General features: G+C 43.0%; 1 protein-coding gene across 2 annotated transcripts in view; it reads left to right on the top strand.

Moving 5' to 3' along the window:
• Positions 1 to 14,593: 14,593 nt before the first annotated feature.
• The window catches only part of RUNX1 (RUNX family transcription factor 1), a 171,234-nt gene continuing 161,033 nt past the window's right edge, over positions 14,594 to 24,794 (top strand). The window contains exons 1-2 of one of the 2 annotated variants that reach the window (XM_030469014.1): positions 14,594 to 14,686; positions 14,875 to 14,988. In XM_030469014.1, the coding sequence (XP_030324874.1) occupies positions 14,934 to 14,988 (55 nt within the window). In that variant the 5' untranslated portion in view covers positions 14,594 to 14,686; positions 14,875 to 14,933. The remainder of the gene's footprint in view (positions 14,687 to 14,874; positions 14,989 to 24,794) is intronic. The other variant, XM_030469013.1, reaches the window with a different exon arrangement.

Below are 24,794 nucleotides of genomic sequence, written 5' to 3'. Positions count from 1 at the left end.
TAGCCTTTTCTGAACTATTGCTGAGCTGCAGTCTGTAGAAATCCTTCACATCAAGTTTTTTTTCCTTTTGAAGGTCTGGTGAGCATTGCATGGAGATGAATAAAAATTAAATGGATACAGTGGACAAATTAAATGGATAAAATATTGTGTCAAGACATCATGCCAGGTGCTTGTGGAGGTGGATGAAACTGCAGGAGTAATTAAATTGCACCACACAGTGTGCACTTACAAGACTGTGGTGGGAAGGAGAAAGATTAGATTAGATTAGATTAGATTAGATTAGATTAGATTACATTAGATTATCAAAAGCTTCTTCTAAGTTGCTACACCTTGGCAGAAGTATGCTGCAATAGCTGAGAGATGCAAACACAGTAACGACTCTGCATAAAGTGAGTTGCTCTTTCTAACAAACAGGCAACTTGTAATTCACATTTATATTTCTTCTTTTTTTTTTTTCCTTTTTCAATGCTATGAAGCTGACACAGCATTTCAGGTTTTGTGACCCCTATGTGAACATAACCATTTTTCATGTCCCACTGGAAGCCCAGCATTATGAAGAAGAGAAGATTGTTATTTTTTCAAAGAATGGTCAATGATTTACTTTTCTTGTATCATGATGGAGGATGGCTTTAAAATATTTTCATTTCCAGACACGTTTTAAAGCCTGTTCTGTGGCTTTTGGTGGCTGTTTTCTGAACAGTATCTGAACATTCAAGATGTGGTACCATCTGCAAGAACTACAGACTGACATGGGCTGCAGAGCAGTGTCCTGCCTTCCAAAATGGAGAATGACCCTTTTTTTCTTAAAGCCAGGACACTCAGTCATGGCAACTGTCCCGTAGGTGTAGGTTGGCCAACAATACAGACTGGCTATGTGTAGATTGTGTATTATGATAGAAACATAGAGAGTTGGATGGTACCTAGGAAGCCATCACTTCCACCCCTGGAATAGAAGCAGAACCAGCTATATCCAGGGGCAGGACCAGTATTTCAAACATTCCTGCTTTTCAAAACTTCTAGTGAGTTTGCAGCCTCCCTAGACAGTTTGTTCTAGTACTTGATTATCACAAGCTGTATAAAGTTTTCCCTTATGTTTAGCCTAAGTCTTAACTCACACAAAGAACAGCTTACTCCCTTCCTACTTGTTAGCCTGTGCCAGGCTTGAAGACAAGGGTCAGCTCTCCCTTGAGATACTGGGAAACAACCCCAGCTGAATCTGTCCTACAGACCAAAATTTTCAAGGTCTTCACCCATCATTGGCCTCTCCAGTTTCCCCACATTCTTGAGGTATGGTGAACTGTGGAAGGGACAGTGTTACTACAGTGATTTTGTCAGAACCAATTTAAACAGGATGACTGCTGTGTGACTGGCCCGTGACAGTCAGCACTTGCTTTTTCTGCAGACAAGTAGCATGTTTTCACCATACTACAAACTACACATCTCTTCCTCTGCAGAACTGCTGCCAAGTCAGTGTTTCTCCATCCGGTATTTGTGTAACTGGTTACTAAATATAAGACCTTGAACTTGCACTGGATGAATTTCACCCTCTTTATTCACCCCATTGCTCACTGTGTCAAGATCTTTCAGGGTTTTACACTTGTCTAACTTGTGGCTTCCACTGTTTCAGTAGCATCAGTAAGAGTGCTGTGTCTTTTCTTTCCCAAGGAGTTAACACAGGAGGGTCACACCTCATGCTTGTTTTCTTTGTCCTTGTTAGCTGCTCTTCCATACCATCTCACCTCCAACCTGCTTGTAGGCAAACAGACCAGGAAAACATCAGAGATATCCTGGACCTGGCTCCACCCTTTTCCATTCTTCTTTGAACTTATCTATTGCCCCAGGTTCCCATGACTAGTGGCTAACAGCCCTGTGATGGCTTCAGACAAATTATGTCAGTGTTGGAGTCTATCCAGCATATCTGATCCAGAAATGCCCAAAGGTGCATCCCCAGTGGTACTTCAGGTACTTCCCTGGCAGCACTTCGGCTCACACCATGCAGCACTCACAGAACAGAGCAACTTTCAGATGAAAACTTAAATGCAAGGTGCACTCTGGACCAGACCAGCACTAATTTGAGGTCAACCTCCCTGAAATACGTATGATGTAGAGGTCAGATCCTTAGCATTGGCCACTCTCTGACACTATTATTTCTTGCAGTTCTTTTCTAGATTAGCTTGAGTGCTTGCTGTCAGCAACAGGACCGTGTAAGCCAGCTCCTCATAGCTGACAATTTCCATAATGACTTACATGACAGTCGGAATACTCACTGTGGTTTTCTTGGGATCTGTTATTAGGTTTCCCTCCTGAGTGAACAGCAGCCTGACTCTTTCCTTGTAGGGTGAGTATTAATTACTGCAGATGCACGCAATCTCCACACAGCTGTGAAAACTGTCTTGGGGTACCTACCCCTCTTCTGAAATACCTTCTGCAGCCAGGCATCTGGCTGTGATTTAGGTACAGTTTAGCCTTGCAAAAAATCCCTTTTCCCCTCTTTCTGTCATTAAACATAGGGAATCTGAACGTGTCTGAAAGAATCATTATTCACACGTGTTGCTTAAAGGATTCAGAAAGGAGAGAGATATTTTTACTGCACTGACATAGAAGTGAGGGCATACTTGCTAAAACTGCACTTCCATTCCCAGGAAAGTCATTCTCATCTGGTGACTAGTGTTAAACTAGTGTTAACTAGTGTTAAACTAGTCTGGTGACTAGTGTCAAAGTAGGTAGGCTTTTAATGAACCTGACCTAAGAAGGTAACTTAAAGCAGACCGTAAGTTAGTAAAGATATATAAATTAATATTGTTTTATTTAGGATACTGGCCAAAGTGGGTTTTCTCACATAGTCCTCAACTTAGACAATGTCAGGGCTGTTATCCAGGCTCTGATATCAAGACATAACTAACTGCTAGCCTCTGGAAATGCTATTTGAGGTTTTTTTTATGATGTTATGTCATTTGCCATGGCATAATATTTCAATACCACATAAAATATGTGCACTGTGTATTATTACCAAATGATATAGAAATGCACAAATTACCTAAGTATTACAGAAGAAAATCTGGTGTTGATCATTTCCACCCAACTTTGATGCAGATTGTTTTAATATTTTACTTAATCAGCATGTACTGTGTATCCCATACAGCAGCTGTCTTTCCACTGAATACCACAGAAATGTCTGAACAAAAGAAAAATGGAGGTAAAATAGTGGAGTATCTTCTAGTTTGCATTTGTATATAAGGTACAGTTGCGGGGTTTTAGGTATGGGGGTTTTTTCAAGGGCTCATGTGTTCAACTCTGCAGTAGATTTCTTCTCTGGTTTGAAAAAGAATAAAAGGAAATAAAGAAACAACCTACATTGTACAAGCAAAGAAAAGCAAATTGATAGATACAATTCCAATCTTTTACAGTAACTGCCTGATACTTTCTAGTGCCAGAGATCAACTTGCATTTGGGGGGAACTTCTGCTTCCACTGCAGTCATTCTTCATTCTGCTGACTGCCAGGGAATCATGTCAGGATTTTCATCATGCTTCACATCTGATCTTCAAGAATGTGCATCAGCTCATCCTGTATTGCTTTTGGAAGATGACAGAACTGAAGTGCCCTTTAGCTTAAAATCATAAACGTCTCAAAAGGTCTAGATAGAAAGAAAACCACAGACATTTATTAAGAGCAGGCAGAGAACACAAACTTAAAGGAAGAGAGATGACATATTTGACTCATTCAGTCATGGATTCTAGAAAGCTGGTTTCTTTTCAGAGCAGCTAAAGTTTAGTCATTTGATGTTGAGTTCTCTGCCCACTTGCAGACTTCCTCAGCAATTTAGTGTCACTCTCTGTGGCACTGTCCAAGCATGATGGAAGGATCAGTAATGTCTTATAGACCATTTAAATTGTAAACTGTTCAGCTCAGTAGCAAAAACTTGCTAAACAGTTGGAGAATGCATAAACCCCAGAGACTTAAAACACAGTTTCAGTGAACAAACTGTTGCAGAAATGCATCACAGCCACTTCCCCCTTTTTCATTCCCTTACCTAGTCTGGCTCTGAGGTGCATTCCTTGATCTCTGTGTCTCTGTCATCTCCCTCCTGTCACCTCTTGCAGGTGCACGAGTATATACATACCTACATGTCTTGACACTTTTTCCTACACCCTGTCCCACATAGACCAGAAGGCAACATTTAACCACTCTGTTATGCTCCACTCCTAAAAGCAACATGGCTTTATGTAGCCTCCATCTTATAAAGTCTTAACTTCATATGCATCTGGAGACCCTAAATTGTTCCAGGAGCATGGAAGTGGTTGGGAACAGGAGATATCCCGCTGGGAGGAGGCACTACTTCCAGAGCAGCTTCAGCTAACAGACTCCTATGGGCTTGCACAGTGAGTTATTTACTTGCTGAATAAGAAAATACACATGACATCTAAGTTTGTAACTTTATAGCTATATAACTTCAGTGGAGCGTATCAGATAGTAACAGCCAATGTCTGCACCACAGATAAGCCAGTTAGAAAGGAGTCTTTAGGCAAAGCTTTGCCTAAAGGGAACAGCTTTCAGAGAGCTCAAAAGGGAAGCTTCCAACACTACCAAGCCTGTCACATTCAGAGTCCACCCTCTTCGTGGCCTGGCTGCATAAATGTCAGATGCTAGTACCCCCAGTGAGATAGAGTTTATTCAGACACATCTTCTCAGTGGTTTTTCATTAACTGCCCACAGAGGACACAGGAGGAAACAGTATGTAAGAGCTGATGTGTGCTTGATCAGCTGGTACATTGTCCCTTCTCAGACACCACAAGAGAAGAAATGAAACCAGTCAAGGTGACAGCAGCTTTTCAGATTTTAAAGGAATCCAAATAAACTGCAACATCTTTCAGTAGAAGCCTTAGGATTCACTGTAAGGCACAAAGGCTCCCATCCCTTGATTGTGCATGTTAACACTTTTTTTTTTGTTGTTCTTAGCAGTATTCACAGTCATAAGACCTTAAAGACAGATACATGTACAGATAAAGGCATGGAGTGGTTTTTTTAAAGGGACAGAGCAAAATAAAAGATATGTAATGTACTCTCCTAACCAGGACATTTCTGTGAGGGGGTTACGTTGCAGCCCCAGCATGCCTGAAGCTACGAACAATCTCACATACTCTACATGGGTAGCTTAAAGCAAATAAGCCTTTGCCAGGTGTCAAAGGCAAAATAAATAAACCTAAACAAAATGTGCTTATTTTAAGACTATGGTTCAAAAATGGAGGCTCCCTTCAAGTGACATTCTTTCCATTGAGTTCAGTAGGCAGTAGAGCAGACCTTCAGATGTTTGAAACAGTGATTTCTGCTGATACCTCAGTAAGCAGTCTCCTTTCATAGGTTTCCTTCTGCTCGCATTTTATCCATCTGTGTGGTCTGTTCTGAAGCTTGATGTGCTGTGCTGCTGCAATCAGAGGAGATCCGAGGATTCCCCAAATGCTTTCCCTTGAGGGCACCTGGCATGAGACTTTGCCAGGGAAAAAGCACCTTTGAACATAGTTCAGTTGTCTGTTTTCAGAGATGAACAAGCAGCAAGTATCATACAGAGGTTCAGTGTAAGAGAGATATCCCTGCTGCACTCACTGGTCTTTCTCAAGCAGACCCACCCCCAGCTAAGGGCTGCTCAGTTACTGTGGGGCAAAAAACTCACATGTTACGAACTGATAGTGGAATGTATTTTATCATTGATCAGCTGGCGAATTGTTCCAGAAAGATGACACTGCCAGATTGCTTCAAGGGATTTGCTCCTGAAAAGAGCAAGATCACTCTACTGTTGATGGTTTGTAACGTGGACTAAGGAGAAACAGAGCTCCAAGGGTATCCTTAGGTTTCCACTGGTCAAGTTACTTGTTACAAAGAGAATTTGGAAAGCTTTCTTCCCTGGGAGCCCGCCTTTCATTCCAAGTCTTTGTTCCACATTCCTTTCTTCAGTTAGGTCCTGGCAGGCTAGGAGACATCAAAATCTCTCTGGGAAAATGCAAACCTGCACTAGCTTTCCCTGATTGTCTTGAGTGTTCAGTGAATCTAAACCAGAAGGAACAACTTATTAAATAGAAATATCTGCAGTAGTTATTGGGAAAGCATACAGTGCTGTCATGATCTATATTTTGATGCTGTTGTGCACTGAAACTTTGAGAATAGAGACTTCAAAAAAAAATTAAAATTGATAGATTCTAATGACTCATGACTATGACTCAGAAGCAGATAGTGGTGCAGAGTGCCTCCCTCTTCTGATAGCTTCTATGAACCAAATTAAGGGGATTAGATCTTCAGGAAGGACTAAACTTCCTAGTGTCAAATCATTCCACAGGCTCATGCTGGCAGTATGGCAAATCATTAACTCTACCAACAATTTTCACCTCTACAGGAGCCTTTCTAACTGAAGGGTTATTTCAGCTGGTTCGTCCCCCCTCACAAACTCAAGAGAATTATTTGTTTTCCCTACAGGTGTATTAAATACACAGCATTATGTCAACACAAAAAGCAGTTTTGCATATTGGTGCTTTCTGTGTTGTGGCATGATCTTTTTTATGTATATTGCAGCCTAGGGTAAGCAAGGTCTGGTATAAGTATTTCAGGGATGGTTTTCCCCTTGATTTCTAGAACTACTGCCTAAAGTCTGCAGAAATAAAAGGGGAATTTCTGGTCTTGGTAACTATAAGCTTATAACAATGCAATTCCAATGAAAACTGTAGCATTTTCCTGTATTTATCTATTGAACAGAGTAAAATTTAACAGAGAGGGTTGAACATGATTCAGTGCTTGTGAAAGCAGAATGAAGGCTTTTCATCTGCAAGTTTCTCTCCCATTCTGGTGTCTGCCTGCTTATTGCTATGTACTACCTTAAGGCTAAGGAGAATCTTGTACAGCTGTCATTGCAGTTTTGTAGGCTGGACAACACATGACAAGTTTATTAAGTGATGTAAACAGCGTTTTGTTGCTAATGACTGGACCTCTCATCAACTCCTGCTCTATGATTCACCAGCACTTCTTTCCTTTCGGACCAAACCTTAAATGAAAGTCACATTACTGTTTTCATTGACTTTCTACAATGGACCTCATCCCAATGACAAACATGCATATGTTGAACACATTTTTTTAAAGACTAAGAGAAACAGTATGCTGATTACAGCACCATCAGCACATCTGCATGATCAGATCTGCTGATGTTTGGTGAAAGAGTGTCCCAGTATAGGATGATCTACACAAAAAGCAAGACTGAAGCTCTCCTTTAAACAGCAACTTGACTACACCCCACCTTGCTTTCAGCCCTTTCATCTGTTGTATAAGTAAAGGTGTGGATGCTTTGTGGGTGGAAAGACTGTAATCTCTGAGAAAGCAAATACATTCTTTGCCTGCTCAAGAGATTTTTCTCATCAGAAAAATGTTCCCAATGCAGCAGCCAGTGGCTGTTTAGGAAAGCCTTCAGTAGCTTTCAGTGGAGGCCAGATCAGACCCAGTCATGCCCATCACTGAACAGCCACACATGTAGGGGACAGGCTGTTTCATGGCCTGTAGCTGAGGCTGATAAGATACAGATACTCTCACAGCCACAACAATTTTTATTGTAATCAAAAGAGGGTATAGGTTTTAGATGTTTTTTTCCCCAGCCATAGCCCTGACAGGGCCCACCAGGATGTTTGTAGCAGATTAATGGTGGATATGTGCTGTGGCTGACAACAAAAGAACTTCAAACATTGTTTTGCAGGATGTGCCCAACTCGCAGCTGCCCTCACTTCAATTTCGTGCATCTCCAAGCCAGCAACTAAAACATCCAAGCATTTTATGTTGAAGAAAGGGGAAAAAACCCAAGCCAGTGCCTTGAGGAACACAGGAGAAAGAAACGGCAAATCCAGCATAGAAAAATGAGGTAAACTACCAATTTGACCACTCTTTCTTTTGTTAAGCTGTTTCTCAGGATGAAGTCATAACACTAAACCTTTCCTTTAAACACTCTATGGCAATATATTCAGAAATATTAAAGGCTTTTCTGAGCAGTTAAATACAGAATAAAGTAATTTAGGTAGAAATATGGATGCCAAGCACTATTTTCTTTATTCAGAGAGAAGCAGCAGATAGGTAATTTGAAGTTTTATCACTAAATTCCTGGATTAGTTCTCTTTCTAAAGTAGCTACTTCTCATTAAGTAGTTACTTGATTTCTCATTTTCTACATTTAAATGAAAACAGTAAGTTATTTTCAAAAATATCATTAAGTACATCCTAAAAAGTACTCAGTGGAACAATGAGTCACTAAAATACCTAGACAATCCTACCAGTGTGCCTAAAAGCATGAAATATAGGACATGGCAAACCCTGCAAAATTCTGCCAACTTTTTCCCTCCTCCCCCATTTGTGACTAATCCCACTGATTCCAGTAAAACAACTCACATGCAGAAATGTAAACATGTATTACCTGTTTCCCTGTGTTTGCTTGGTCACTTTCCTGACAAAACTTCAAATTAAATCCTTACAGATTTGATCTAATCAGATTTAATTAATCCTCCTTGCTGCTGGGAAGTGTCAGGATATTATTTAGCTGCCTCAAGCAGCTTCTCTTTTTTATTTTCATCCAAATGGGGTTTTGCTGGTGCAGATATTGAGACAAAGTAACGGGGTGGCACTTGTTAATGCTATGGGCAGCTGGGACGCTGACTGCAATTTGATCCCCAGTAGGTGAGAAAAAAAGGAAAAAAAAATCTACGGTGTGGAAAGTTGCTTGGTTTTACCTTTATGCATCAACTCTATTTAGACAGAGCTGAACCTGTACCCCAGGGAGCCGCACATCCCAAGTACTGATTTTCACGGTGAGTTTAGGGACATACAGGTGAGATCTGAATTGGGGCTGGCCTGCAACTTTTGCAATATTTGCAAAAAATTAGAAATCTTCAGAAACTTTATGTGAACTAGTATGTACAAAAATCTTTAGGTGCTTATCTGAATTTTTGAGATCTTTCCTTCTCCTCCCCCTGCTTGTTACTCCTTTCACCCCACTTTTCTGCCTTTCTCCCCACTGACCACAAGAATTTGACTTATTTTAATTCCCCAGCAAAAGCCTGATGAAAACCCCTCAAAACTCTATTATAATGAAAATGAATTATTGGAAAGAAATAAAACAGCTCTTCTACTCAGGCAGAAAAAGGACCAGAAGTCATGATATTGGTCAGGTTTCTGTAGCAGAGCACTCCACAGCAGAACTGATGTAGCATTTTTGGCAGGGTTGCAAAACAGGAAGACCAGAAAGAAACAGTTCATTTAGGTCATTACTTTTTCTAGTTTAGTTATTTAATCTGGGTCAGTTTTGAAACGAAAACCTAAAGCATTTTATTTTGAAGCTGCCAGAGTGAAACATTAGGGTGTTGTTTTAAAATATTTCTATGCCTCAATTTACAGGCAGATCCAGTTCCTCCAAAATAGCATCTTCAGGTGAATTTTCTCCTCTGTGTTTGTTTTAATTATTATTTTCATAACTCTTACAAGTCATTCACAAGGTTATGAGGGGCCACCATAAGCCAGAGCTCCCTGCTGATGGCAACCCAGTGCCAGCAGCTCCAGCTTCCTACAATACCAGTTTGCTGTTCTGTAGCTGGTGCTCTGCTGTCCTCTCTGCACTGATTCAGTAAACAGTTTAGACTCAAGGTTTATAATGCTGCCACTCAGAAGCATTCACTTTTTACTCAAGGCAAGGGTTTAGGTTTTTTGGCAGTTTTTTTCTCTTAGAAAGGTTGAAAACCCAAGGTCTCTTTCTGAAACTGCTGGGTAGAGGGAGATTCTTGTGAGTGTTGGGAGCCTGAAGCCTTGGGTTTGTCTTCCAGAAAAGTAGGAAGCAAGAAAGACTGTTGGGGAAAAAACGTAAATTATGTATTGAGCAAAATACAGAGGCAGCCTCTAACTTGCTCTCAGTTTCCCCTCTCCAAGATCTGTGCCAAAGGCCTTAGCATGCAAAGTTATGACAGGGAGAGCCTGCGTCATGTTTCCTTTGGGTATGCTGAGGCGTGGTGATAGGATGTTGTGGGGACCAGAGTACAGTGCCTTTACCCAAATCAGAGTGTGCAGGATTGGGGAGTTTGCCATAGCCTGTTAGTCTCCAATTGATTTTTGGTCCTTACATTCTGAGCATTTGCTTTGTTTTAAACGTGCTGTCTCCTGTGCATGCAACAAGTGGATGTAAAGGAATGGAACACCATTCCCCTGGTATTCTGCTCTCTCCAAGGCCATTTAGCATTTGTCCATCCCTGTTTGCATGTTAACCCAAACAGCTTTGTCCAAGGCTAGCCAGGCACACCATGCACTTCACTCGGTGAAGTCCCAGACTGTGCTTTGATGAAACAGAGCAGCAGCGTACATACAACACACAGATTATGCTGTAGGGTTGAGCACAGCCTGCTGCACTGAGACGTATGGTGTCTATCTGGAAGATTTCAAGGGATTAAAGCCAGCCTAAATTGAAAGGAGGATGAAAACTGAGAGGCTGCTATCAGTGGAGGGAAGGAAACTGTTGTTTATGTACAGCCGGTCACTTGTAGGGCAGATGGAGAGACCCTGCACCTCCCTACATTGTTGTGTCAAACCTCAAACTGTAAACCTGACCTTCCAACACCTCCTGAGAGTGGCCAAAATAATCCCTAAATCATTCTGGTTTGGGTGTCTCAGTAGCTTGTGGGGTTTTGCAGCCTGTGTGGTAGCTGGCCTCTAGGGCATATCTTGGTGGGGTCGGTCTATCACTATGCTCTGCAAAGGAAAAAAGACAGTTTAGCTGTAGGGACTGATAATTCTTAGCACTCAGAGCTCTCCCTGTGTTAATTTATCATTCTTACCACTGAGACCTTAAGTTATTTGCCCTTAAAAATCTAGACTTCTGCTGAGGGCTTGAGGGGAGAAGAGATGGTGGTTTTTTTCCAAATTCTTGCAAACTTATGAGATTCCAAATGCAATCTGTTGGCCAAGACTTCAGAGTATGTACATGCCTGGTGGCAAGATTATTTACTGGAGATTATGTTCCAGCCAACAACCCCAGCCATCAGGACTATGCTCTGCAGTACTATTGCAGGAAATATATTGCTCCATACACCTAAATCTTTGAGTCCTACCCCATACACCAAATTAAACAAATGACTACTGGCATGATAATTTGATCTCTCTGTTGTCATGTGGTCGCTTGTTAATTTGTTTCATGATGTGTCAGCTTCGAGATCTAAGACTGATACTACTCCCTGAAGGTTAACCATTATCTTAAATCTTATTCATTAGAAAGCAAAGGTTGTCTAAGTACCAGTGACAAGAATTTCTTTAAGGGCCTCTGTTTACCGTAACTACAGGACAGCTTTAAAAAAAAAAAATATTGAGACTGGCACTAACAGTGGCACAGTGCATGCAGCAACACTTGGATGTCCTCCTTGGGGCATGAACTGTGAAATGATCCAGTTTATTCCTCTCCTCTGAGTAACGCCAGCTATGTTAACAGTGTATTTTGACACAAATTTATTGTAAGGCTGTATGAACAGCTGATGTGCACCCAGCATTAAATGGCACTGTGGTGGGTGTGTATTGAGTGTTGCCAGCAACCCTTGCCCACTTTTTTTTTAGGATTCACAGCTTCTCATGGTGGGAGTAGCAGTGGCCTGGGAGAAGAGTTGACTGTCCACCAGCTTAAATGTAGCACAGACCCACATAGCAGAGTCCTTTCCTTGAAAATTCAAGGTGATTAGACTTTAATAAAGTGTATTCCTGTGTACTATTTGCAGCTGACTGTTGGCAGAGCAGAGACTGGAGCAGCAGGCTAGATGTCGAAACACTCCGGCTTTTCCCTTGCATCATCTGCCCTAGCTATGAGATGACAAAACTAGCCCAACTGTTGCTTTTCACATAACATAACTATGCCACAGCCTTCATGGCAGATGACTGAGGTGAAGGCATTAACATAGCTGACATTTGCTGTGTGCTGGAACGCTGTGCTGATGGGCACTGTCCGGAGCACTGCGGATGCTACCGGCACATGCTGTAGCTGTCTGGGTGTCTGTCCCATCTCTGGCATCTCTCTTGCCCCAGCCCAATGAGTACTAGAAAAAAGAGAAATAAAAAGCAGCACAAATAATGATTTAAAGCTGTGATCGCTGGCTGCTGCCTTCTGAAGCAGCCCAGGGATTCGAGCTCCTGCAAGGAAGGGTCTCTTTTCTGGATGCCAAAACAAAAAGTCAGAATTAAGGGGGTCTGATTTTTCCCTCCCACAACAGTGAGCTTGCCCTAGCACACCCCTACAGCAGCCTAGTTCCTTGGCTTCACTACAAACCTCTGATGCCATTTACAGTTTACATAACCCATCCTGCCTTTGGGGACATACCTGATATATAGTCCCAGGTAACTCAGAGGATTCTATATTCTTTTTTGCGTCCCTGATTATTACATCTCCTTTTTATACAGTGACATATCTGAAATTCGGGGTCTTGTCTTACACCCAGGTGAATGTGCCATTAGGTCCCGGTTCTGCTCGTCTCTCCAGCCTGAGCTCCCTCTGCCGGCCCCGGGCGGGATGCGTGCCCACCCCTAGGCGCGCCCAGGGCCAGGATGGGCTGGTTGTGCTTCCCCCAAGATTATCCCACCACCCAGGCAAACTCCCTAAGGGAGTCAGAGTTGCTGTCAGGTTTCATCTTTGTCAAGTGTTTGTTGAATTATTTCTGGGGGAGTGGAAGGAGTCCCACGCTGGAGAGGTTTATCTCGGTTGGCCTGGTTGCAGTAGGCTCTGGAAGAGCTGGTCAGCAAAACAACCAAGCTTAGAGTTATCAGCCTGATTCATGTGCAGCAGGGGTCTGAACCAGGCTCAGCATACAGCAGCAAAGTGCCCTAACCTTCCTGTCCTTCTTGCTGTTTGTTCAGAATTGTTTCTTTTTTCCTTTTCTTCTTTTCTTTTTTTTTCTTTTACTCTGGAAATTCACTTGGAAAAATGTCCCCATTTCCTCAGTAATAAGTGCTGTTAGAGCTGCTACATCCTTTTGCAGTATGAGAAGTTGTGTTTCAGCAGACTGAATTTTTCTACTGCACAGACACGTGCAGCTCCCTGCTAACCCCAAAAGCAAGCCAGGGTACCTAAGTAGATTGCACTTGGGCTAGAAATGCAGGCAGTGTCAGGAAAAGGCATGCTTACTTCCAGAGTTGCAACAAGCAGAAAAAAACCCCAAACACATTAAGTGCCTAATTCTGTCTGGGGATCCCTGCTCCTCAGTGCCGGAGAATCACAGGAGTCTGGCATCAGTCTGTGCAACCAGTACCTGTGAGCTCCCAAAGGGAGGAACCATATGTTGCCACGTATTTGTGCTCCACCTACCAGTATTTTTGATAACATTGCAAAGGCTTCTCATTTTTCTTCCAAAAGAGCTCTTTCATCGTGGTAGTCACTCAGAGGGTGGAGGGAAAGTCTTGTTCTGCTCCAGCCCTGCTACTGGTTGCAGTCCTTTCAAGGGTTTCTTGGCAAGGTTTTTATGGGTTTCAGTGTGCTGAACCCCAGGCTGTACAGGTGTGAGGCATCCTCAGGTTTGCATCAAGGTGAAAGAGGGCTGCTGCCTTCTGTTCAGAAGAGAGGAAAAGAAGACAAAGGTGGCACAGCAGCTACTTCTCTGTGCTGTAGTAAGTGACTTTTCTCCCATCTTTTTGGATTGTCACAGCCAAAGCCTAACTGCCATTTGATTATTAGGTTTAGAAACTTTTTTTTTTTTCCTCTTTTTCTCTTTTTGGGAAGGGACGTGAGGGAAGAATTTCAGACAGAGAGACCCCAAGAGATGCTGAACTGAATTCTAAGGATTTTACTCAGGTTGGGTTTTTTTAGGGATCCTTCTGATGGCAACAGGAATTATGCTAAATGAGGACTGCTGGGTTCAACCCTATGGAAGTAACTTACAAACCTTCCTTTGGGATCAGAGACTACTTGACCCTCAAGCACTTCTTAGAGGGTGCCATCACACAGATTCAAAATCATGTTGCGGCTTTCTTTGCCACTCCTGACAGTTTCTTTTTCTTTTTCTATTTCTAATTTTTTTTCTTTATTTCTTTTTTTTTTTTTTTTCTTTTTCCTTTTTTTATTTTTAAACAGTGTTTTTTCCCCGGCCAGTGGTTCTTCCTACAGCTGATCCCTAATGTTTTACAGGGTGACTTATACATCCTGCCTTAGCAGCAGTTTAATACCCGGATTTGAATTACTATTGGATAAGCAGCAATGAAATCTCTATCAAAACAATCAGTATTTCCAAAAACCAAAACAACAAAACAAGCATAGTTGAACTAACTCATCAAGACCATTTGTAGCATCAGGGACTGTGAGTCATTTTTCTTTTCCCTCCCTCAGCAGCCTCCATCGCTGCTTCGCGCAGCCCCGGGGAGGGCAGGTGGAGTGGGTAGGGCATGACTTCAGAAACTTAAAAAAAAAAAAAAAAAAAAAAAAAAGAAAGTCGACATCACTCAGGTCACATGACACCCAGGGACCAATAGAGGCAGGTTCTGGAAAGGGGAACAGTTAAATTTGTAATTTTGGTTGTGTGAAACACTTCTTTGGGCCTCATAAACAACCACAGAACCACAAGTTGGGTACAGAGGCAGTCACACAAGAGCGGGTCCGGGATATTGGTCAGCAGGCAGGGCGAATCGTTTTGACTGCAAACCACAGAGTTTCGTAGAGTGGTAAGCATCATCAACCACAACTGATCCGCTACTTTTTTTTGTTTGTTTTTAAGAAACAATTTCAGAGTTCTTTTAGCAAAAGAACCCTATAACCCACTTTGTGCTGTTCCTGAGGCACCAGGATAAAACAGAGTATGATGGCTGGGAGGAGTGTAGCAATGACCAGTCTTCATTTTTCACTCCCCCAGGTAGAAGAAATCATATATTCCTTCACTGTAGAGAGAGAGTGAATTTTAAAGAGGAAACAATGGCTTCAAACAGCATATTTGAGTCACTTCCTTCTTACCAGCACTTCTTGAGAGGTAAGTACCATTCAGACTTTCTAAATATACTTTTTACTTTCCCATACTTAAGAAAATGCATGTTTGGAGAGGATCTGGAGACATTCTTGTAGTACATGCTTTTGCCTACTTCAGTTTTCTTTGAGGTGCTCTCATCGGAGCTAACATCTGAGCCTGCAGGAATACCATCTCATTACTTATCAGCCCGTTAAAGAGATTATAACAAGAACTCATTTAATCTGTTAAAACAGCCATTGCATGATTGTGAATTTTCTCTTCATAAATCAAGGTGTGCTAGAATAACTCATATGAATTACTCGTGGGTACAGTAGCAGTAGCACAAGCCCCTTTTGATTCTTTTTGGCAGAATTATGATCTTTTTGAGCCACCACCATGAAAAATGACAGCCAACAGCATGCAACACACATTACTGGCTGAAACGTGGGGAGTGAGCAGCAAGCTGGTGTGTACAGCCAGCAGAGCGTGATGCTGTCTCACTTATGCTAGACCATCAGCCTGGGTAAAGACATGTTCACTGGGAAGAAGTCAGAAAAAGCTTAGAAACTTGCTTAAAGTTAGCTGTAACTCACGTGGCTCAGGAAAAGAAGCAGCGTGGATAAACTCAGTTTCTGTTGATGCCACGCAAATTACCGGCTGCAGCCACCCCTAGAGAAATGAAGCAGTCCTGTAAAGGCTGAGGGGGGGGGAGGATTGAAGGGCTTCACCCAGCAATCTGTCTTTTTTTCACTAGTGACCAAGCTTGCTTAGAGGCTCCTTCTAACATTCTCACAACCCCCTGTGGAGCCAATGGTTTAGTCATGGGTTATTCATACAAGTAAGCCAGGGACTGGCACGAGAAACTTGTCGGCTTCCTCGCAACTACCTTCTTAAGTAGCTCATGCTACAGCTGAACTTTTCCCCTTTCCACACGAGCCCTCTGACCGTTCAAGCCCTTTTTTGCACCCGTTTGGATGACAAGGCACACAGAGCCCGTCGCAGACCGCTCATCCAGCTTGGCCGGGATGCTGCTGCCAGAGAGCAGCACTTCATAACTCTTTATAGTAGCTAGAGACTACAGTTTCCCGGCCTCGCTGGCGGTGTCGGAGTGAGTCATGAGTTATTCGTATTAATAAGCGGGCAGGGGAATGCGGAAGGCTCGTCCCAGCTGCTGTGTCACAACAAGCCGGCACCCCGCCGCTCCGCCGGATCAGCGCTCCCTCGAGCGGGATGCAGGCAGAGGGCAGCTTGCCGGGACGCTGAGCCCGCTCCTCCTCCTCCTGCCTTGCTCCAGTTCTTTTTTTTTTTCCTTTTTTTCTTTTTTTTTTTTTTTCCTTTTTTTTTCTCTCCCTCCTGCCCCGCGTCAAAAGTTTTTCTACATCTGTCTTTCCTGGCACCGGAGGAGAGCGAGCTGCCTGAGTCATTCGGGCTCACAGCACCTTCTTCTAGCCCGGGCAGGGGAGATGCTGAAGGATGAGCAAGAAGTGGCTAAGTGCTGCACATTTCCTCATCACCCCTACCAAGCAAAGGAAGCAATACTGCTAGAATAACAAGAAGGACCTTCCTGCATTTCGTCAGCCTTTTCAGCCTTTTTTTTTTTTTTTTTTACCCCAACTGTTTACTGTTTAATCTGCAGCATAGGAAGACTTATTGAGGAAATTTTGTACTTCTGATAAAATAACAAACAGAGTGAACCTCGTGGGGCAATGCTGGCAGTGAGTGCCAGAGCACAGCCAGCCTGTGTAGCAGGCTAGGGACAGCAGAGGTTATACTGCAGGCAGAGAGCCCAAGAGCAGCTGGTTGGAGACCAAGGACCCATTTGTCCAGAAAAGGAGTTTCATTAAAGCTGTTTAGTCCAGCAAATGCTTTAGCTCAATACTCGAAAATGGGTTTTACTATCTTCCCTATTCCTGCTCTCATTGTTGTCTTTAATAGTAGTATAGTACCAATATTTTGTGTTGCTTCATGGATTGGGCTACATATCTTGCGCTAGATACCTTAAGGAATTTATCCAGTTTTGGCAGTCCAGGTACAGATCCTGCTAGGTACCCAGCACAAACAAGATCAAGGTCCTGCTGTGCTGTGCTTAAAAGGCTTGAGCAATGGCACTTTGGTTGAGTTATAAGGTAAATGTTTCATCGTTGTGAAATAATATTGTATTTGAACGTGGAAGGCTGTGACGGTTTTCCAGCAGTTCCCTTTTTGTTCCTTTCTTTACTCAAATGAACTTCGCACAATTTCAAAATCCTGGGCACAGCAGAAGTAATCTTTGGGCCTCAGAACAAGAATAACAATCATCCCTACAGGCAGTTGTTCTCACCCATATTTCTCAATAGTGTTTACATAGACCAGTCTTTGAAACGTCCAAAACCATCTCTTTTCTTTTTTCCCGCCAAAATTTATTGCACTTTCTCTCTTAACTGAAATCGTGAGGTAAAGAGAAAAATAACAAGTTGTTTTCTGCCATGGATTTCACTTTATCAGTCCATGCAGTTCTCTGAGAAGGAAATCCATAACTCTTTTTTAGCCTGATACTATGTGAAAATTGGGAAAAAAAGAGGGGAGTGGGGAAGCAGAACCATTGTTCCAGCCCCTGTGAGCAGAGACAGACATAGAAAGCCTGACATATTAATTGAATGTGGTACACCACAAAGGATATGGCCCTTTTTCTATCACACCACACCAGGTCCTCGCTTCTGCCACTAGGTAAAGAGATGAGGATTATGCTGAAACCTCCACTGGCATGCTGAACACATTCAAATGTTTGCTAGCTCTGCTTTTAATGATGACCACATTTTTCTAATGGCCTCTTTCAGGTGAATGTCTGGGCTTGGTGTCAGGAGTACCGGGTAGGAGCATTTCTACATGTCTTGCTGTAGTTCAACCCACAGAAAATCATCACTCCATCTCTTTTTCAAATCTAGGACTGCTTAGCAGAGCCATAATTTAAACTTTTATTCTAGAAAGATTCATAGTGTAAGGACAGATTTTCTGGTTTTATTGAGGGTTCAACACAGGTTCATGTGTATTTTGCTGGCTCAATACAGGGATATCTTTAGGGGGGGGGACCAAAACAAGACTGGTTGGACAGACTTGTGTTAAAGACTGCACATACAATTTTTAGAGGGTGTCTAGATAATTACTTGAAATTGCTCCACCTCAAACCTACTTTTAACTTCTTAAGAGTGCTAAACTGTCCTTTAAGATTTCCTAATAATTTTGCCTGCAAGGGAAAAGAGAATAACAAATCTTTTTGCAGGGTTTTTATGGGGCTCTAAATAGCATGAAGGATAATATTTTCCAGGATGGCACTTTTTCCTCATTTTTCCTTTTGCTGCAAGGTCTAATTGTTTCAATATGCAAAGAAGGTTACTCCTGGTTTTGCCTTGTTGTTTGTTTTTTGTTTTTTTTTAATTAATTAATCAAGGCTATGAAGATCTGTGGTGCAACATTTGGTTGGTTTCTTATCAAATGGAAATTAACTCCAGCAGAGTACTTTTACAACATGGAAAAATAGGCTGTGCATTCTTTCTCCTTAGTGTTAATATGCCAAGCAGTGCCAAGACATTGTGGGTTTCTTCCTCTGCAAGTGCTAAATAAAACTGTAACTAAATAAAAATCTTCCTGCTCTGAAGAGCTTTCCTGACTGGACCCCTGAACCTAAGAATGCTGATTTTCCCTGAAAGTCAGTGGCTCTGACTTGCCTTGTGATGGGCTTTAAGTTGGAAGACTCCTAGGGTCTCTGGTGCTGTATGTGAGTGGAGAGGTGATGTGATCAGAGGCTTCCCATTATCTAAGACTACAGCTTCAGTCTCGTGCTCTTCCCATATAAGAAGTGCCTAAGAGTAAATGTTTGTCTGCGGAGGGTGCTGTATGAGGAGCTGATAATGATTTCAGCCCCCTAGAATTAGTGACATGAGTAGAAGTGGTCACGTACTAGAAGTCACTCAGCCAAAGACATGTTTCTCCAGGAGGTGCATGGTACCCAACACTGTCAGGTGTTTTCATTCACTTACCCAGTAGAAGAAACCCATCTTTTCACCACAGAATCAACTGCTGTCACTGAATGGGGGAGAAGGTTTTCCAGCCCTTTTGCAGACTGCCTGAACTGTAATAAAGAGTTAACATGTGTCAGCATTAAAAAATACTAACTGCATCTGAATAGGAAATTTAACTAAAGCTCATAAAAACCTTGGCTTATGAGAAGAAAAAACTTGCACAATATCTGATTTACACAGTCTTCTCTCTGTTTGAGCCTTTTTTATATATAAATGTCTTGAGAAACACTGCAAGACGTGAGCACAGGAATTCCTGTGAAGTTAGGGGTAAAGTGTCTGACAGAGATTAATATACTATTTTGATATGATCAAGAGAGTTTATCTGAGGCCAAAATATTAGGCAGAGTGTTTAACCAGTCCCACTAGCATAGTGATGTTTTTTGATGACAGTCCTAGCAAAGATGTAGCAGTATTGCTGGCCTGCAGATGCCCTTTATTGTGTGGCCATTAATAACAGGTTGATGGATGGCAGCTTGGGCTTTGTGTTTTACCACAACCACCCAAGTCCATCTCTGAGGTAGCTCTCTGGTGGGAAAGAAAAGTATCCTCCCCACACTGCTGATGCATGCAAAATGAAAAGAAAATAAACTAAGATTTTTTTCCATGACTGGGAAGATAGTCCTGGTATAGTAAAACTGCTAATGTATGACCTTAAAAGAACAGCCTGCTTATCTTTAGATGCATATGAAGGCCAGTGATATTGGAAAGTTTATGAAAGTAAATTATAAACACCTGACTAATTTTCCTTCAGAATACAGAATGAGTATTTTCATCATTCTCTTATTTGACAAGGGAGAGCCTATACCTAAGTCAAGAGAGCCAAAGAAGTTACTTTTCTTGGATTTGGAAATAGACATACTTGCTTGTAAAAAAATCAATCATAAAGGAACAGTGAAGGCATTTCTCTGTAAAACTATGAGGTTGTTCCATCAAGAGGAGAGATTCATCTGACTTTGCCACCTTGCCACATGCAGAGGGGATGCACTGGGTGTTAGCAGTCTCTGCTGCACCTCCAAGGAGGGCTGAGCAGAGGTGTTAGCCTGAGGTCCTCTTGTGCAGTTGTGCAAAGCAAGGGTGAACTACAAAGTGTTCTGGGGAGCTAAGGGGGAATGCCACCCACAGGAAGAAGTTAGGCTGGGCTGGCACTCTGTGGTAGAAGCTGCCAGTTGTGGTTGTTCAACCCTGTGACAAGACAGAGAAACCCCTCTTTCTCCTACACATGTGGGGCAAGGATTTGCACAGAGCTGCCACAGAGTGCTTGGTTGGCCCTGGTAGCTTGGTGGAGGAGGAGATCTGGACCGTGCAGCTTTAGCGACCTCCACCAGAGGTTTGGGCTGCTTGTGCTGAAATGTGTGTGCCTGATGGGCTGCAAGATGAGGGCAGCACTATGGGTCCAGCATCTCTGGCTGGAGTACAAGGAAGAAGTAGCTCTGGCTCTGAGTAAGAGGACGGATTGAGGCTGCATGGAGAGGGACCACCCAGTCTTTGAATCCAAATCCTACTTGGAATCTCTGTCTTCCCTGTGCCAGCACAGGCCTCCCGGATGCAGGGTGTGAGTTTCAGCTGCAGTGTGCAGCTTTTTTGGGTGGGGTGGCTGCCACAAGCATGAGGCTGCACACAGGGACGAGGCACTCCAGTGAGCGGTGGGGAGGTCAGGAAAGGTCCCCCAAGCCTTTCACTGCAGCCTGATGGATTTTCTGTGTTCCTGCACATTGCAGTATGCAAGGATGTGTTTTCAATTTTTAATTATTTACTTGTGTTTTCTGGGTTTTTTTTGTTGTTGGTGGTGGTGTTTTGTTTTGTTTTTCTTTTCCTAAGAAACTCTGATAGTCAGCTCACTCACTTCTGTGCTTAGTCAATGGAGCAAGGTACGGTGGAAAGTTTTTAAACACTGGGTGCTTGCAGCCTATAGCTCATTGCCATAAAATACCACTGAAACCAGGAGTTTAGTAGGATCCTTAAAACAACATATATAATACACATAATGGTTTCTTAATAAGTGCCAGCGAGGTAAAGAGAAAAGAAGCTTTAGAAGGGTTAAGTTCTCCCCGCGTCTCTCACTGCGGTATTTCAGAGCACAAACCAATCTCTGTTAAAGCTTGGAAAGAAAGCTTCCCATGTAAGCAGGTCTGTCATCTGCAAAATGAATTGTGGCTTCCTCCATGACATGTGGTGCTGGCCTCAGAGAGAGACAGACCACTGGCTAGGTGAATCACTGGCCGGAGAGAAGGACAAGTAAACATTTCACTACTTCATTACCTCTTCTGTCGTCTGTAGAGAATGGATAATATTTGTATAAACTTGAGTCAGCTTCCCAAGTAGCAGATGAGGAGTAGGGATATCTCCTCTCTGAAACATAGTAATGAACTGTGGAGTCAAAATAGTGGCTGTATTTGGAGCAGTATAGTACCTACAAAGGTCTACAGTACATTGGTGAAGTCCATGCATGCATCGGCATATCCACAGTGAAACTGAATGCTGCCAGTGGAAAAGAAGACAAAAAATTATACAGAAAAATTGCCAATATAATCCATTTTCAAAAGAAATTACTTTTCTTCCACTTAGCTCCCAGAAAAGTAAGGCATTGGCTTGCAACAAAGATATATTTTAGTCTGAAATATCAAATTCTCTATAAAGGTGTATTCAGACAATTGAAACAGGGTGGGGGTAAGAAAGGCATAGATCTCTCTGTGAAAGCAGGGAAGTAGAGAGTGATGGTAGCTGCTGCCTGGTAGAGTTTCCAATTCATCCTTAATGCTGTCCGCAGGGCTCACCACTTCTGCTTGTAAGTGAAACTCTGTGAAATTGGGTAGTTTCACTTCACAAAGAGTTGTGAGAACATTTTTGGCTCTATCTGGGTGCTTTTTGTTTTGAGTTTCTAATTCCAATGAACCCAAAAGCAGTCCAAGTATGAGGTTTGGACCTTTTTCTTTTGCCTTCTGAGTGTGTTTTCTGTTGTCTGTTTTCCCACTGAAGCTGTGATTTTGAGATATGCTCACAAGCTGCCCGTAGAGTTTTAACTGGAAGTTGAAAAGCTTACATCTCTTACAAATATTTCTGTGAATGCGGTGCAAGGAAACTTGAAGACTCTCAAGTTTAAATGTGATTTGCTATAAACATTTCACTTGGCTGTACTTAGGGCAAGCCCTACGATCCTTGACAAATCAGTAACCTCAGAAGACATTGAACCAGCTCTTCAAGTGTCTTTTTTGTGGTCTTCAGGTGACCTCTTGTCACTGAAATACCTTTCATGTTCAAGGAGAAGCAGCAGCACAGTGTAGGGATGAGCATCTTTTTTCTTTGTGACAAAACTTCTTGCACCTTCTCAGCCCCAGCACCTGCTGCATCTCTCATGAATCCATTCTCTATCTAGTCCTGTGGCATATGCATGAACTGGTCCAGCTAGACGTGTGCATGTACAGAAGCCTTGAACAAGCATTGAAGAATGCTAAACTCTGTAAGTGTTGCTGAAGAGCCTTGAAGTTGCCTGCTTTGGTGAAGGCAAGCTCTGTGAGTGTGTTTAGCTGGGGCTGAGAGTAGGGTGGCCACAGTCCCTGCAGTGGGCAGAGCAGCCTCCTTGCCTTTCAGCACTCCAATCTCTATTTATACTTGCTGCAGCATCAAAGGGTAGTTGAAGGCAAGCTGGCACAACAAAAGGAAGACTTTCATCTGCCCAGAGAGGATAGCAGAGGCAGATGCAATCACAGGGGTGTAAGTCCCTTCCACCCATCCCCTGGAAGAGGTTTGAACACACCGTGGTGGTGAGTGGGGGCAGGAGACACCTCTGGGTTTTCACTGCTGTTGTTATACAGGCTGGGTAGCTTTAAGCTAGCACTGCTTTACTCCCTGCAGGCACACTTCCCCTTATCTCTGCAGACATGACCAGAAGCAGCAAGCATGCCCCAGAGCCAGTTCTTAGGATAACATCCTGACTCCACCCAGACAGGGATAAATGGCCATCAGCTGCAATGGAGCTGGGTCTGGCCTTTAAGAACAAATAAACCTACAAGAAAAACATGAAGCTGTGAATAAGACAGGAGGTAAACTCTGAGTGTCAGTGTTGGGGGCTGAAAGGAACATCCAGTTAAGATGAAAGCATAATTCATGTGACTCCAATTAGCAGAACTATGGCTTAACAATGAAAGATTTTTTCTCTTTTATTTAGGAAATATTGGTGTGGAACAATTATTTATTTCATATTATGCACAGCTACAGAGGGAGCTTTGAGTTATCTGGAAGTTTTCCTCTAATTGGTACCTGCTTGTTCATGCTTAGCTTGTTCATCCAGGGTGAACACCTCACAGAGTGGACAGGTGACATGTATTTCTTCACTGAGCAGAGAATGAGATACTCTGAAAGAAGCACTCTTTACCAGGTAGCATTTCCCCATCTCATACAGGACAGACAGGGACAGGCCTCTATCAGGAACAGCGTGGCCAGCAGGTCCAAGGAAGTGATTCTGCCCCTGTACTCAGCACTGGTGAGGCCACAGCTTGAGTCCTGTGTCCAGTTCTGGGCCTCTCAGTTCAGGAAGGAGATTGAGGTGCTGGAGCAGGTCCAGAGAAGAGCAAGGAGGCTGTGAAGGGATCCAGCACAAGTCCTGTGAGGAAGGGCTGAGGGAGCTGGGGGCGTTCTGTCTGGAGAAGAGGAGGCTCAGGGGAGACCTCATCACTCTCTACAGCTCCCTGAAAGGAGGGGGTAGCCAGGGGGGGGTTGGTCTCTTCTCCCAGGCAGCCATCAGTAAGACAAGAGGGCATGGACTTAGGCTCTGCCAGGGGAGGTTTAAGTTGGATATTAGGAAGAAATTCTTTACAGAGAGGGTGATCAGGGATTGGAATGGGCTGCCCAGGGAGGTGGTGGATTCTCCGTCCCTGGAGATATTTAAAAAGAGACTGGATGTGGCACTCAGTGCCATGGTCTGGTAACCACAGTAGTAGTGGATCAAGGGTTGGACTTGATGATCTCTGAGGTCCCTTCCAACCCAGCCGATTCTATGATTCTATGACTTCCACAGCTTTGGAAATCATTCCTGAAAATGCTTTCCAAAGGAGGAGGCCCTTCCTGTGCATTCAGCCTCCACACTTCAAGGCTTCTGTGGCTGCTGACCATCCATCTGTGTTGAACATCATTCTGAACAGGATACTGATATCATACTACAGGCTACACCCAGTACATAGGAAATGTAATTTATTTTACAGTACAGTTAGTAGATAGTATCAGGCTTCTGTAAAATGGTTCTGTTTTTCAGGACTTATATATAACGGAGCTCTGTGTTTTGCATAGATTTGGTGTAATAGAAATTCCTCTCTAGAAGATATGCTCAAGTGAAGACCTCATTAACCCCATTTGCACATGGGCTGGTAAATCAGTTACTCCAAAATAAACATGGAGCTGTTGGATCAAGTCCAGAGGTGGATCATGAAGATGATCAGAGGGCTGATGCACTTCTCCTATGAAATCAATCTGAGAGACTTGGGGTTGTTGAGGAAAAGGTCCCTGGGAGACCTCAGAGCAGCCTTCCAGTACCTGAAGGGGTCTATAGGAAAGGTGGGGAAGGACTTTTCACAAGGGCATGTAGTGACAGCATGAGGGGGAATGGTGTCAAACTGAAAGAGAGTAGATTTAGATGAGACATTAGGAAGAAACTCTTCACTGGGAAGGTGGTGAGACACTGGCACAGGTTTCCCAGGGAAGCTGTGGATGGCTCATCCCTGGAAGTGTTCAAGACCAGATTGGATGGGGCCTTGAGCAACCTGCTCTAGTGGGAGGTGT

This window comes from Calypte anna, chromosome 1 (genome assembly GCF_003957555.1).
Source record: "Calypte anna isolate BGI_N300 chromosome 1, bCalAnn1_v1.p, whole genome shotgun sequence".
NCBI lineage: Eukaryota > Metazoa > Chordata > Aves > Apodiformes > Trochilidae > Calypte > Calypte anna.
Note: the sequence above shows the minus strand (reverse complement) of the source record. Positions and strands in the feature narration are given on the sequence as shown.